The sequence below is a fragment of the Sorex araneus genome, chromosome 2 (assembly GCF_027595985.1).
Source record: "Sorex araneus isolate mSorAra2 chromosome 2, mSorAra2.pri, whole genome shotgun sequence".
In the NCBI taxonomy this organism is placed as follows: domain Eukaryota; kingdom Metazoa; phylum Chordata; class Mammalia; order Eulipotyphla; family Soricidae; genus Sorex; species Sorex araneus.
In genome coordinates, this window is record NC_073303.1 from 10,995,247 (window position 1) to 11,007,486 (window position 12,240).

The 12,240-nt window shown below is 44.9% G+C and overlaps 1 protein-coding gene across 9 annotated transcripts in view; it reads right to left on the reverse strand.

Moving 5' to 3' along the window:
* Positions 1–12,240, reverse strand: part of CARMIL1 (capping protein regulator and myosin 1 linker 1) — a 349,297-nt gene that overhangs the window by 68,985 nt on the left and 268,072 nt on the right. For all 9 annotated transcript variants that reach the window (XM_055126005.1, XM_055126002.1, XM_055126001.1 and 6 more), the window contains exon 27: positions 3,363–3,538. In XM_055126005.1, the coding sequence (XP_054981980.1) occupies positions 3,363–3,538 (176 nt within the window). The remainder of the gene's footprint in view (positions 1–3,362; positions 3,539–12,240) is intronic.

The window sequence follows — 12,240 nt, forward strand, 5'->3', positions numbered from 1 at the left end:
TCTAACCTAAAGGCAGTCATTTGCATCGAAATCTTCAGCTCAAGAAGATTTCTCGGAGGTGAGGGGTGGGGAGGTGGGGGGTAGGCAGAAGAACAGAACACTAACCTTTGATGCCTACAGTAAACATTTTCCGCAGCTGAAGATAAAAGGATTTCTCTTTAATTCTTGTTGCGGAAACAAGGTCTCTCTTAGCTGCTTGGTTTATCAAGTAACTTATTTCATTCTTCCCCAGAGGTATACACTGATAAGATTCACTGGGGTGTCTTATTAGAAATAGATTCCCCCACCCCAAACCTCCAGAGGGCCCTGAGAATCTTACTTGAACACACGCTGGCTGGAACCTGCAAGTGTCATAAAACTACAGTCCATAATTTCTTTTATTCTCCTTCTTGAAGGAAGGGAAGGGGGGCTTATCCATTTCAAATTTTAGTACCACAAGACAATTCTTAAGGACAATTACTCCTTTAATGTCTCTGAATTGCTCTATCATTGTGCTACCAGATGCAATACTTATTGATTGAATTTACAGATCACAAAAAGAATAAATATGTATTTTTGTGGGGGGGGGGGAGGAGGGCACATACTCAGCAGTGTTTAGGGACAATACTTTGTCGGCTGCAGGAAGGCAAGCACCTTACCCTGGTACTGTCTTTCTGGCCCTAGGTTGCAAAAGTTTTACAGAAAATGATTCAACTTGGTGCGGGGTGGGGGGGCCGTGAAAGAAAGGAAAGAAAGAACGAAAGAAAGTTAGAAAGAAAGAAAGAAAGAAAGAAAGAAAGAAAGAAAGAAAGAAAGAAAGAAAGAAAGAAAGAAAGAAAGAAAGAAAGAAAGAAAGAAAGAGAGAAGGAAAGAAAGAGAGAAAGAAAGAAAGAGAGAAAGAAAGAAAGAAAGAAAGAAAGAAAGAAAGAAAGAAAGAAAGAAAGAAAGAAAGAAAGAAAGAAAGAAAGAAAGAAGGAAGGGAAGAAAGAAAGAAAGAAAGAAAGAAAGAAAGAAAGAAAGAAAGAAAGAAAGAAAGAAAGAAAGAAAGAAAGAAAGAAAGAAGGGAAGAAAGAAGGGAAGAAAGAAAGAGAGAGAGAGAAAGAAAGAGAGAAGGAAAGAAAGAAAGAGAGAGAGAAAGAAAGAAAGAAAGAAAGAAAGAAAAAAAGAAAGAAAGAAAGAAAGAAAGAAAGAAAGAAAGAAGAAAGAAGGAAGGGAAGAAAGAAAGAAAGAAAGAAAGAAAGAAAGAAAGAAAGAAGAAAGAAAGAAGGAAGGAAGGGAAGAAAGAAAGAAAGAAGAAAGAAAGAAAGAAAGAAAGAAAGAAAGAAAGAAAGAAAGAAAGAAAGAAAGAAAGAAAGAAAGAAAGAAAGAAAGGAAGGAAGGAAGGAAGGAAGGAAATGATTCAACTTAATCTGTACACGTGCCCATGTCTATGGAGGTAGACATCCACGCACATGTGCATGCAGACATTCAGATGTCTGTCATTGTATTATGCATTGTAAAAGGCCAAGTAAAGGGGGGCTGGAGAGATAGCACAGTGGGTACGGCGTTTGCCTTGCACTCGGCCAACCCGGGTTCAAATCCCAGCATCCCATATGGTCCCCTGAGCACGGCCAGGGGTAATTCCTGAGTGCAGAGCCAGGAGTAACCCCTGTGCATCGCTAGGTGTGACCCAAAAAACAAACAAACAAACAAACAAACAAACAAAAGGCCAAGTAAAGCTTTATAGGAATATAATGAATTCATTCATGTGTACAGTTCTACTTGTTCAGTTCAACTTTCAGAATTTGTCCATTTAAGTATTCATATATGACAGACTGGCATGCCAGTAAAAGCATACACAAACACCAGTGTATGTTCCCATTGGCAACCAAATCCATTAGTATGAAGGCAAAGCGGTCAAAATACTTTTCTCCTTCATATGCAAGTGGGCTTGAATTTAAAAAAAAAAATCGTTAATCTAGGGGATTCTAGAAAATTCTAGAAAAGAATTTAGATTCTAGAAAATTCTAGAATAGTCTCAAAGGTCTTTGACTCAAGGCCCATCCAACTGGTCTTCCAAAGAGCTGTTTGGAAGATCCTAAGCCATACACACATCCACACAGCTCTATCTTAGAACTCAGACTGTGCAATTATTGCAAAATTCTTTAACCCCAAATAAATGTAATAGAAGGATTACTTCAAAATTATTGGGGAGTGGAGGGACAGCTCCTGAAGGGCTTGGGGACCACCAAGTCACTCCTGGCTGGTTTGACAGAAAAGTGGAACAGGTATGTGGTTTCACTGATCAACTCTGGGGCTCCACACCTGCTGGGTACATGCTTTACAACTTCAGCTGTATCCTTGGCCCTGAGTTATTTTGGTTTTGACTAATTTTCCTTGCATGCTATCATCTAGGGCTATCATTACACATTGGCATCACTTCCGACTCTCCAAAGAGCTGTTATTTTTGCTAAGTATTCTTAGCAAGATTCAGAAATGGTTGACAGGGGGGAAAACCTAAATTGTTTTGGAACCTGAATTCTAGTCATTCAATTTCCCGCTGAGGAAACATGATGAGAATTAAGCTTGGCTACAGTGTACTACTGCTATTCACCCCAGGGTCTCGATGTCAAATCTCAGGCAAGGGCGCTGAGGAGCGTACCTTATATTTGTACGCTCAAATTGGCAAAATTTTCTAACTTAATCACACAGAATCTACACAAACACTGCAGCGCACTCCTAGTATGCACTTAGTCTCCCAGAATCATCAAAGGCACCCAGAAAGAAAACAGGGCGAGGTGCCTGTGAGACTCTGCCACCTTATCAGGCTGTCACTTGTTCACTGCAGAATTATGTGAGAAGGGAAAGGAGCTCGTCTTCAACGGAGTGACGTTACAAAGGCCAAAACGGGGGCTGGAGCTATAGAACATTTGGGCATTTTCCTTGCACATGGCCAACTGGGGGTTTGATCTCCAGCATCTCATACGGTTCCCCGAGCACCGCCAGGAGTAATTCCTGAGTGCGGAGCCAGGAGTAACCCCTGTGCATCACTGGATGTCACCCAAAAAGGAAAAATTAAAAAAAAAAAAAAAAACACCAAGGTCAAAATGAAACTTCAGAAGCAGAAAGCAAGGGATTCTAAACCCGTGCTCTCCTTGTAAAAAGCTGCCCTTAAATAAGGAGCAGCCCCAGAGCGATGCGGGCACATCTCTGGCCAGCCGGATTTGGAAACGGACGTCACACCTGCGCGGGTCTGCACGGCGGCGCTCCCGTACGGTCACTGCGGACGAGCCCCACCGGAACGTACCATCTGTGGACGACGCCGACACCAGCCCTCTCGGAGTCCGGCTGCCCCCCTGCAGCCTCCCGGCAGCTGCCCGGGCTGCCGAGCGCTGGCCACGTACCTAATTTTGTTCAGGATATCAATTCCCGACTGCTCCAGCAGGACATTTTTAACGAAAGTGCGGGGAATGGAAATCTTTTCGGTGCTGGCGTGGATCAGGTCTTGCCGAATGTGGGCTTTCTTCATCACGTTGGGACAAAGGCTCTCGGCAGCATCGACCATGGACTCGAGCAGAGCCTGCAATGCGGCACACGGGGGGAGGAGGAGGAACGTGAGAGGTGGGTCGCGGGCGAGGCCATAAAATGCAAAAGGGGGTTATAGAGGACACCCCGCCCCCTCGGAACAGGGGCACACAATAGAGCTCCAGGGCATGACCAAGGGCTCCGAGCTGCCCTGGGTGCCTCGGGACTATTAGCTGATCGCTGGGTTGAGGCAGGAAGTTCACATCACTCTTGGCAGAGAGAGGGACCCGGGCTGCACGCCACGTCTAGTGTTGTGCTGTGCTCGTACTTCACAGGGGTGCATTCACCTTCAGAGGGAGCACACACAGATCAAACCCCACGCTAACCCATGCACCACACCAGAACCTTCTCTCTGGTACCAGAAAATCAAAATGATGCTTATCCCCAGAACAAATCAGATTTTAACTCTTGTGCGATTTCACAAATTACAGACGTGCCAAATCTGGGTGTACTCTCGAAAGCACTAGTGAAACAGCTGTAAGAGAAAACCATAAAACTACCGTCCCTTTCTACTCTCTCTCTCTCTCTTTTTTTTTTTTTGGTAAGAGGAGTCTTATGAGGACAAAAGTCTCACTGTTGCAGCAATAAAACTAGGAATAGTAACAAAAAATTGACAAAGCACTTTATAAACTATCAGGAACCGTCAGCACAGGTTTCTGTGAAATTGCAAAATTTAAAATTTTCTGCTCGTTTCATCCTTCCAACATCTGTAAAAATAGGTAGAGCGGCTATTCATGTAATGACTATTTTATAGCGGAAGAAAGTGAGTTCAGGGCAGTTAAGCAATTTGCCTGACAGGGATGACATTGTTAGGGGGGTGGGGAAGGTACCAGCATCAGAGTCAGACCTAAATTTTAATCCTAGCTGAGCGACTGTGGGCTAAGTGACCGATCTCTCACCCACAAAAATAGCAAATGGAAAAATTCTCGCCTCCTTGGACTACTGAAGATAAAGGGGTGTTACATATAAAGTCCCCAGTAGGGTCTAGCACATAATACAAATTCAGTATGTCACAGGTGGGGGGGGGATTCTTCTGATCAATGATGCTACTCAATGATAAGATTCCAGTTTCTTGAAGCCAGGCGATCCCATTCTTATTCCAGGATGATCAAGGAAAAATCCATCATTGTGTAAATTCTAATACCCTGGTCAACCTGCTCATATATTCACATGCAAAGTACATGCATCCTTTAAAAGAAAATCTCTTAGGAGGCTGGGGGGATGAGCAGCAGAAATCAGCATGCGATAAAGATCTCATAGAAACAGAGAAGTGTGAATCAGTAGCTCAAGAAGTTCCTCAAGGGGGCTGGAGCGATAGCACAGCGGGTCGGGCGTTTGCCTTGCACGCAGCCAACCCGGGTTCAATTCCCAGCATCCCATAGGATCCCCTAGCACCGCCAGGAGTAATTCCTGAGCGCAAAGCCAGGAGTAACCCCTGTGCATCGCCGGGTGTGACCCAAAAAAAGCAAAAAAAAAAAAAAAAAAAAAAAGAAGTTCCTCAAATCATTCATTTTGTCAATAGAACATTCCTTGATCTCTGCTTAGCACATTATTCCAAGAAACCTGCATGCAATGCATGAAAGTTTGGTGAACACAGATTCTTTCTCTCCTTGGCATTAAAATGCACATGCTCCAGACAGAGTAGCAATTCAACACTGCTGAGAGGAATCACGTGATAGTATCAATACTGTCAGGGTCATTCTCAGACCCAGGCCTCTCTGGAAGGTCCCCTGAGTGACTGTGCAAATGCAGGATGCATCCTAGATAGATAGAGAGAGAGAGAGAGAGAGAGAGAGAGAGAGAGAGAGAGAGAGAGAGAGAGAGAGAGAGAGAGAGAGAGGGAGGGAGGGGAAGAGAGGGAGGGGGAGAGGAAGAGGGGAGTCGGTCTTCAGGGTGAATGCCAGAACATTTCTATGCAACTCTGAGTAGCATGAAATAAGTCACCTCTTCAAACCTCTGCCTGCATTCACACCTCTAAAGTCAAGGTCCCTTTTCCTTCTACAAATCCATGCTGCATGCTTTGACCCTTTAAAAGAGTCTTTTTTTTTTTTTTTGCTTTTTGGGTCATACCCAGTGATGCACAGAGGTTACTCCTGGCTCTGCACTTAGGAATCACTCCTGGCGGTGCTCAGGGGACCCTATGGGATGCTGGGAATCAAAGCTGCATCAGCCACGTGCAAGGCAAATGCCCTACTCGCTATGCTATTGTTCCAGTCCCCAAACAGTCATTTTTTTAGCCTGCTTCGTGTATTCTCTTCAATAGATATTTTGCAGTTCATTCTCTACCTTCCCTTTAGCCCGGGACGGACCAACAATATAATGCAGCACTTTCTTTTCTAGAAAGCCACGGTTCCCTCTGACCCATACATCCCGCCCGGCAGTGAGGGCCGATTTCAGCAGACCTATTAGATAGGTGAGGACATCAGAGTCTGCAGGACGCAAAGTGGACCTTTCCTGCTGCATGAATAGATTTCTGGCGAGTCGCGTCCCTTTTGGTGTGGGACCCTGCACTGGAGGATGTTTGTGGTCACGGTCACCTGAACATGTCCGTTTCTGTGACAAGCCAAAAAACCCCCAAAGATTTCCTTAGGGTCCCAGAGGCCTGCAGTAGAACACAGGCACAACGCCTCTGCCTTAGTGGTTACGCTAAAAAAATTTAACATGCAGATTTTACTTCCTGTCTAAAGCAGCAGTTTTTGAGATGGTGAGGTCACGTATCCGAGACAGGAGACACTGGCCACAGTGGCCACCGAACACTGCAAATACCCAATGAAGCTGAGAAGCTGAATTTGATATTTTACTTAATTTCATTTAAATTTTGCTTGAGTGGGCACCAGTAACGTCTCCATTGTGAGACTTGTTACTGTTTTTGGCATATTGAATATGCCACGGGGAGCTTGCCAGGTTCTGCTGTGCAGGCGGGATACTCTCGGTAGCTTGCTGGGCTCTTGAGAGGGACAGAGGAATTGAACCCGGGTCAGCCGCATGCAAGGCAAACGCCCTACCCACTGTGCTATCGCTCCAGTCCTTCAGACCCTAATTATTAAAATTTTAGAATTCCTAGAGCGTGTGGCTGCTCTCTCGGCTGAGCCACATTATATTGCATCCAAAACAAACAGTACAAAACACTTTGTCTAGCATTGCCCTGTTGGCAGGTATGAGTGGTGGTGGATCTGGTCTCGAAATATCGAAGGTAACTAATATAGAGAAAGAGAGTATTGTGCAAATTGTCTGCCACACAGGCAGGGGGAGGTGTGGAATGGGGTGGGGGATACTGGGGATTTGGGTGGTGGATAATGTGCACTGGTGAAGGGATGGATGTTGGATGACTGTATGATTGAAACTCAAACATGAAAGCTTTGTTACTATACCTCAGGGTGAATCAACAAAAAAATTAAAAAATTAAAAAATAATACCCAGAGCCAGAGAGATAGGGTAGCAGGGCAGGTGTTTGCACTGCATGCGGCTGACCTGGGTTCAATCCCCAGCATCAAATATTCTCCCCTGAGCACAGCCAGGAGGAAGTCCTGAGCACTCAGGGGTGACCTAAAACTGAAAAAAACAAAAACAAAACAAAACTACAGGAGGCCAATCCTCTCCCCACTGCCCCCCCAACCCCATTCCCCAAATACCATCCTTTTGGGAGACAGAACTTCTCCAAATGTTGCTAAGAAGACTGGCTTCTGCCATTTTATTTTCTAAAACAATAGTTTTTATTTAAAAGTTTTATTATTAAAAATTGTTTTTATTGAATCACAGTGATATACACAGTTTCAAAATTGTTCATGATTGGATTTCAGCCATATAATGTTTCAACACCCGTCCCTTCACCAGTGCACACTTCCCGCTTCCCACCACCACTGGTCCGAGTTTCTCTCCTGCCCCCCCCTTCTTTCTGTCTCTCTCTCTCTCTCTCTCTCTCTCTCTCTCTCTGTCTCTCTCTATCTCTCTCTCTTTGTCTCTCTCTCTCTCTCTCTCCACCTGCCCCTTTGGGCCTTGTGGTTTGCAATACAGATAATGAAAGGTAATCGGGTATATCCCTATTCCATCTATTTCTGTCATGTTGGTCCCTTCTCTATCCTAAGTGCCCTTTGCCCCCACACGCTCTGCAGTAAGCTTCCATCCACTGACCAGTCCTCCTGGCCCTTAAAGTAATCATTTTTAAAAGATGTTTGGGAGTTATTTGTGCTCAGGAAATATTCAAAATGTCTGTCTCTGACCAGGATACAGGATGATCAATATTGAAGCTGAAAGAAATTCCCTCAGTATCTACAGACTTACATATCGCCAACCTTACTAAGTAACTGGACTGGAGCTATAGCACAGCGGGTAGGGCATTTGCCTTGCACATGGCCGACCCGGGTTCCATTCCTCCGCCCCTCTCGGAGAGCCCGGCAAGCTACCGAGAGTATCCCGCCCACATGGCAGGCCTGGCAAGCCACCCATGGCGTATTCGATATGCCAAAAACAGTAACAAGTCTCACAATGGAGACGTTACTGGTGCCCACTTGAGCAAATCGACGAATAATGGGAGTACAGTGTGACAGTGCTACTAAGTAATGAAGAGGCTTAATGTACAGCAATGTAGATGACTTGTTGAAAACAGTCATCTATCGGGGCTGGAGCAATAGCACAGCGGGTAGGGCGCTTGCCTTGCACGCGGCCGACCCAGGCTGACCCAGGCTGACCCAGGTTCGAATCCCAGCATCCCATATGGTCCCCTGAGCACCGCCAGGGGTAATTCCTGAGTGTAGAACCAGGAGTAACCCCTGTGCATTGCTGGGTGTGACCCAAAAAGCAAAAAAAAAAAAAAAAAAAAAAAAAAAAAAAAAAAAGAAAACAGTCATCTATCAAATAATCATATCACCTTACCACTTATTAATTCTAGAGAATTTGAAAAATATCATTTTGTATTTTATTACTTAAATTATCTTTCTTACATGTCTGGTTTTTGGATTGCCTACCATAAATGACAATTATTTATAACTATGAATATGAAGAGAGAAATAACTGGATAGTGAAAAAGAAGGACACTGAAAAAAATTATTGATTATCAATTCAGAGCAAGTACACGGATGTAGTTTCTGGTACCAGCAATAATGCTATTAATCACAACAGCTACTGGCTGGGTTTTGAATTCTGTGAAGAATTCCTAACAAAGGGCAACTAAATCTGAATTACAGGCTCTGGTCCCTCTGCTGCCATGAAAAATAAAAACAAAAAACAAAAAAACCCCTCACTTTTAACCAGAAAAATTTGATACTAGTAGAAAAATATATACGGACCATAAGAAATGGAATAGAGATAGTAGAAAAAATTATTTTTCCTACTTGGTTTGAAAAAAAAGAGAGAAAGCTGAATAAATAGCTAAACGTTTCAGTCACAACAGAATGGGAGACTAACACTCAAAAATAGTAGAGGTAAGTACCAGGAGGAGTACTCCACAGCTTGGAAGCTGGCCTCACATGCTAGGTGAAGAAGCAGCTCTGATAGAGAAGGGATCACCAAGCAAAGGGTGCTAGGCGGGCCCACTAGGGGTGGGAGATACGGGCTGAAAATAGATTATAGGCGGAACAGGATGCCTACCTCTGTAGCAAACCACACCCCCCAAAAGGAGAGAGAGAGCAAAAGGGAATGCCCTGCCGCAGAGACGGGGTGGGGTGAAGGGGACGGGGTGGGGGTGGTGGGAGGGATGCTGGGACCATTGGTGGTGGAAAATGGGCACCGGTGGAGGCATGGGCACTCGCTCATTGTATGACTGAACGCAAGCATGAAAATTTGTAAATCTATAACTTTATCTCATGGTGATTTACTAATTAAAAAATAATAATACTAAAAACTTTTAAAATAAATAAATAAATAAATAAATGTTTCAGTCACATCCTACTGTTCTGGGGGCTACTCCCAGCTCTGTGCTCTGGAGTCCACACAGAGCCAGGTGTTAAATTCAGGCCAGCGCACAGAAGGCAAGCAGCTTAACCCCCGGCGAGGGCTCCAGCCCCGGAAGGGAAAGACTCTTTAAACACTACAGCGCTGCCTACTTGTCGGGCAAACGAGAGGGAAGCAGAAAAGACGGTGAACCCCCCTAGTCTACGGGAAAGATGGAAAACTCCACGGCTACCCGGTAAGAGGGAAGGAACAAGCCTAATGAACAAGCCCCATTTCACGGCGACGCGGTGATGAAGCACTTGTTCTGATCCATGTCAGATGCTCCCGTCAGGGAAAAGAAACTTAAACCGAGAAGGACCGAGCGGCCTCCAAGCAAGCCAGGAAGCAGAAACCACACGGGTCACTCGGGAGCTTTTCTTTCCTTGTCACCGGGAGGCTGTGACAAGGAAAGAAAAACCTGTCATGTCACTTGCAAATAAGGAAGCTGTGATGAATGGAGAACAGGGTGACACTGACAAGGGGTCAGAGGTCAGCACCCACAACTCTCGGTGATGTTGATGCACAGAAAAAATAGCTGGGGCTGAGCTATCTTTATAGAGCTGCCGGCTTTGAAAAATTCATATGTCAAATAAATAAATTAATTAATTAAATTAAAAAAATTCATGTCTTACTTCAGCTCCTTATAGCCCCTCCCCTGCCAAGCGCTGGTGATAGCTAATTCCAAGCACAGGTGACTGAGAAGGACATTCGCACTCAGGGGACGAGGGAAGGCTGCGGGTCAGAACAGTTGACGCCAGTGACAGTGGGAAGTTGACAGAGAAGTTCCTGGCACAAGGCTAGAAATGTTTGACAGGCCTGACAGTTCTTAGCGTGCACGGAGTTCATACAAAAGCAAAGGAAAATACGAGCCAAGATACACACGGACATGAAATTTACAAACAAAATACGAGTGAAAAATAAAATGATTTGCTGCATTTCTGGTTATTCAAGAACTCCCAAAGACGCTGAGATTTGTCTGGAATCCATTACACAGACAAATGTTAATAGGCCCATAGATGTGGGGGTTAATAATGCATGGGGCTGGAGAGATGGTTCCGGAAGTAAAGAGATAAGGAGTTTGCCCTCTGGAGGCTGGCCTGGCTCAAACCTCCGGCTCCAAAACTGGTTCTCTGAGTACTGCCAGGGATCGCTCCTGAGATAAGAACCAGGAAAAGCACCAGAACACTTCTGAGAAGGCCAATGCTGCCCCCTACCTCACCCCCCCCCCAAAAAAAAGGCTCATATACTCAGGTCAAGAGAAGATGTCCTCCCACTCTCCAAAAAGGCTAATATACTCAGGTCACGTGAGACTGTGGCAAAACGAGCAAGTGCTTTGCCACCAGAGAACAGCTGGCAGATAAACGTGAACCTGGGAGGTAGGCGTGCAGTTTGATCTAGTGATGGGTCAGTGTTGGCATTCACTGGACCAGCAAATAAAGGAAGTAAACTATACTTGTAAGACAGGAGAACGCAGCCGTTGGCCTCTGTTCCTAGGACCCGGCACAGAACTCCTGAAACCGGACAGTGGCCTGACGAGGAAGAACCAGCTCAGGAGCACCTTCCACGCTCCGCTGGGCAGAACCCCTGTCCCTGACGAAACTGCTGAGATCCTTGCTATTTCCGGGGTGGCCAGAGTGCCTTCGGATGGAATGAGATGAACTCTGCCTGGGATTCTAGATACACACTAGAAAGAATAAGTTGTGATTTGAAGTTTGGAATTTTCAACCCAATTTTCTTCCAATTTCTTGAGGCAGACGAAGGACTGAAAACGGAGCTATTTATTGATCACGCCTATCTGAAGAAGTCGCCGTGAAACCCCCAGAGTAGAGTTTGGAGAGAGTCTGGGTTAGGGAACATGAGGTGCTAGGGAGGGGTTGCACGGCAGGTGGGATGGTGGCCCCAAGAGATCATGGAAGAGGGGCCAGAGCAATAGTACAGTTGGTAGGTAAGGCACTTGCCTTGCTCATGATTAGATGTGTTCAATCCTCAGCATCCCATATGGTTCCCCAAGCCCCACCCTAGACTTTCTTCAGATCCCATTTTATCAAGAATTTTGTTCGTTCTTCAGATTTTTTGTTTGGGGGGGCCACACCTAGCAGTGCTCAGAGCTTACTCCTGTGCTCGGGAATCAGTCCCGGTGGTGTTGGGATGAAAGGGAGGGTCGTGTGCAAGACAACCACCTTAACCCTCTTAACCCTCTCTACTATCTCTCTAGGCCCTTGATAAGATTTTTTAAGGCAAGCTCATAAACAAGCCGATCAAAAATTATGAACTTTCTGAATGTGAAATTTCTCTAGTGTTTCATTAAATTGCCATAAGAGGAAGCAGGTCCAAGGTTACACTGTGCCCTTAAACTTCAGACTTTCTTCTTTCGGATACTCGACAAAGATCTACATGCCCGGTAATGTCATTCTAAATTATTTTCCCGGACTTGCAACCAGTTCCTTGCCAGGGCCATTATCTGTTCACCTCATGGCAAACTCTCTATAAAAGGAGTATCTACATATCTTCCCATTCTCTAAATCACACACCATAATATCATAATAAAACATTGTTTTTTTTTCTAAAGCAGACTTCACTTTCAAACTATCATTCTCTAATTGCTGGCAGCCTATTATAAATTAAGCTCATTTACAAATTTACCATCAAAAGTTAAATGAATTTGACACGTTATGCAAGTAGTTCTTTTAAGAGCATGTGTATGTGAGAGAGAGGGGGAGAGAAAAAGAGAGGGAAAGAGAGAGAGAGAGAAGAAAAGTGCCTGTCATA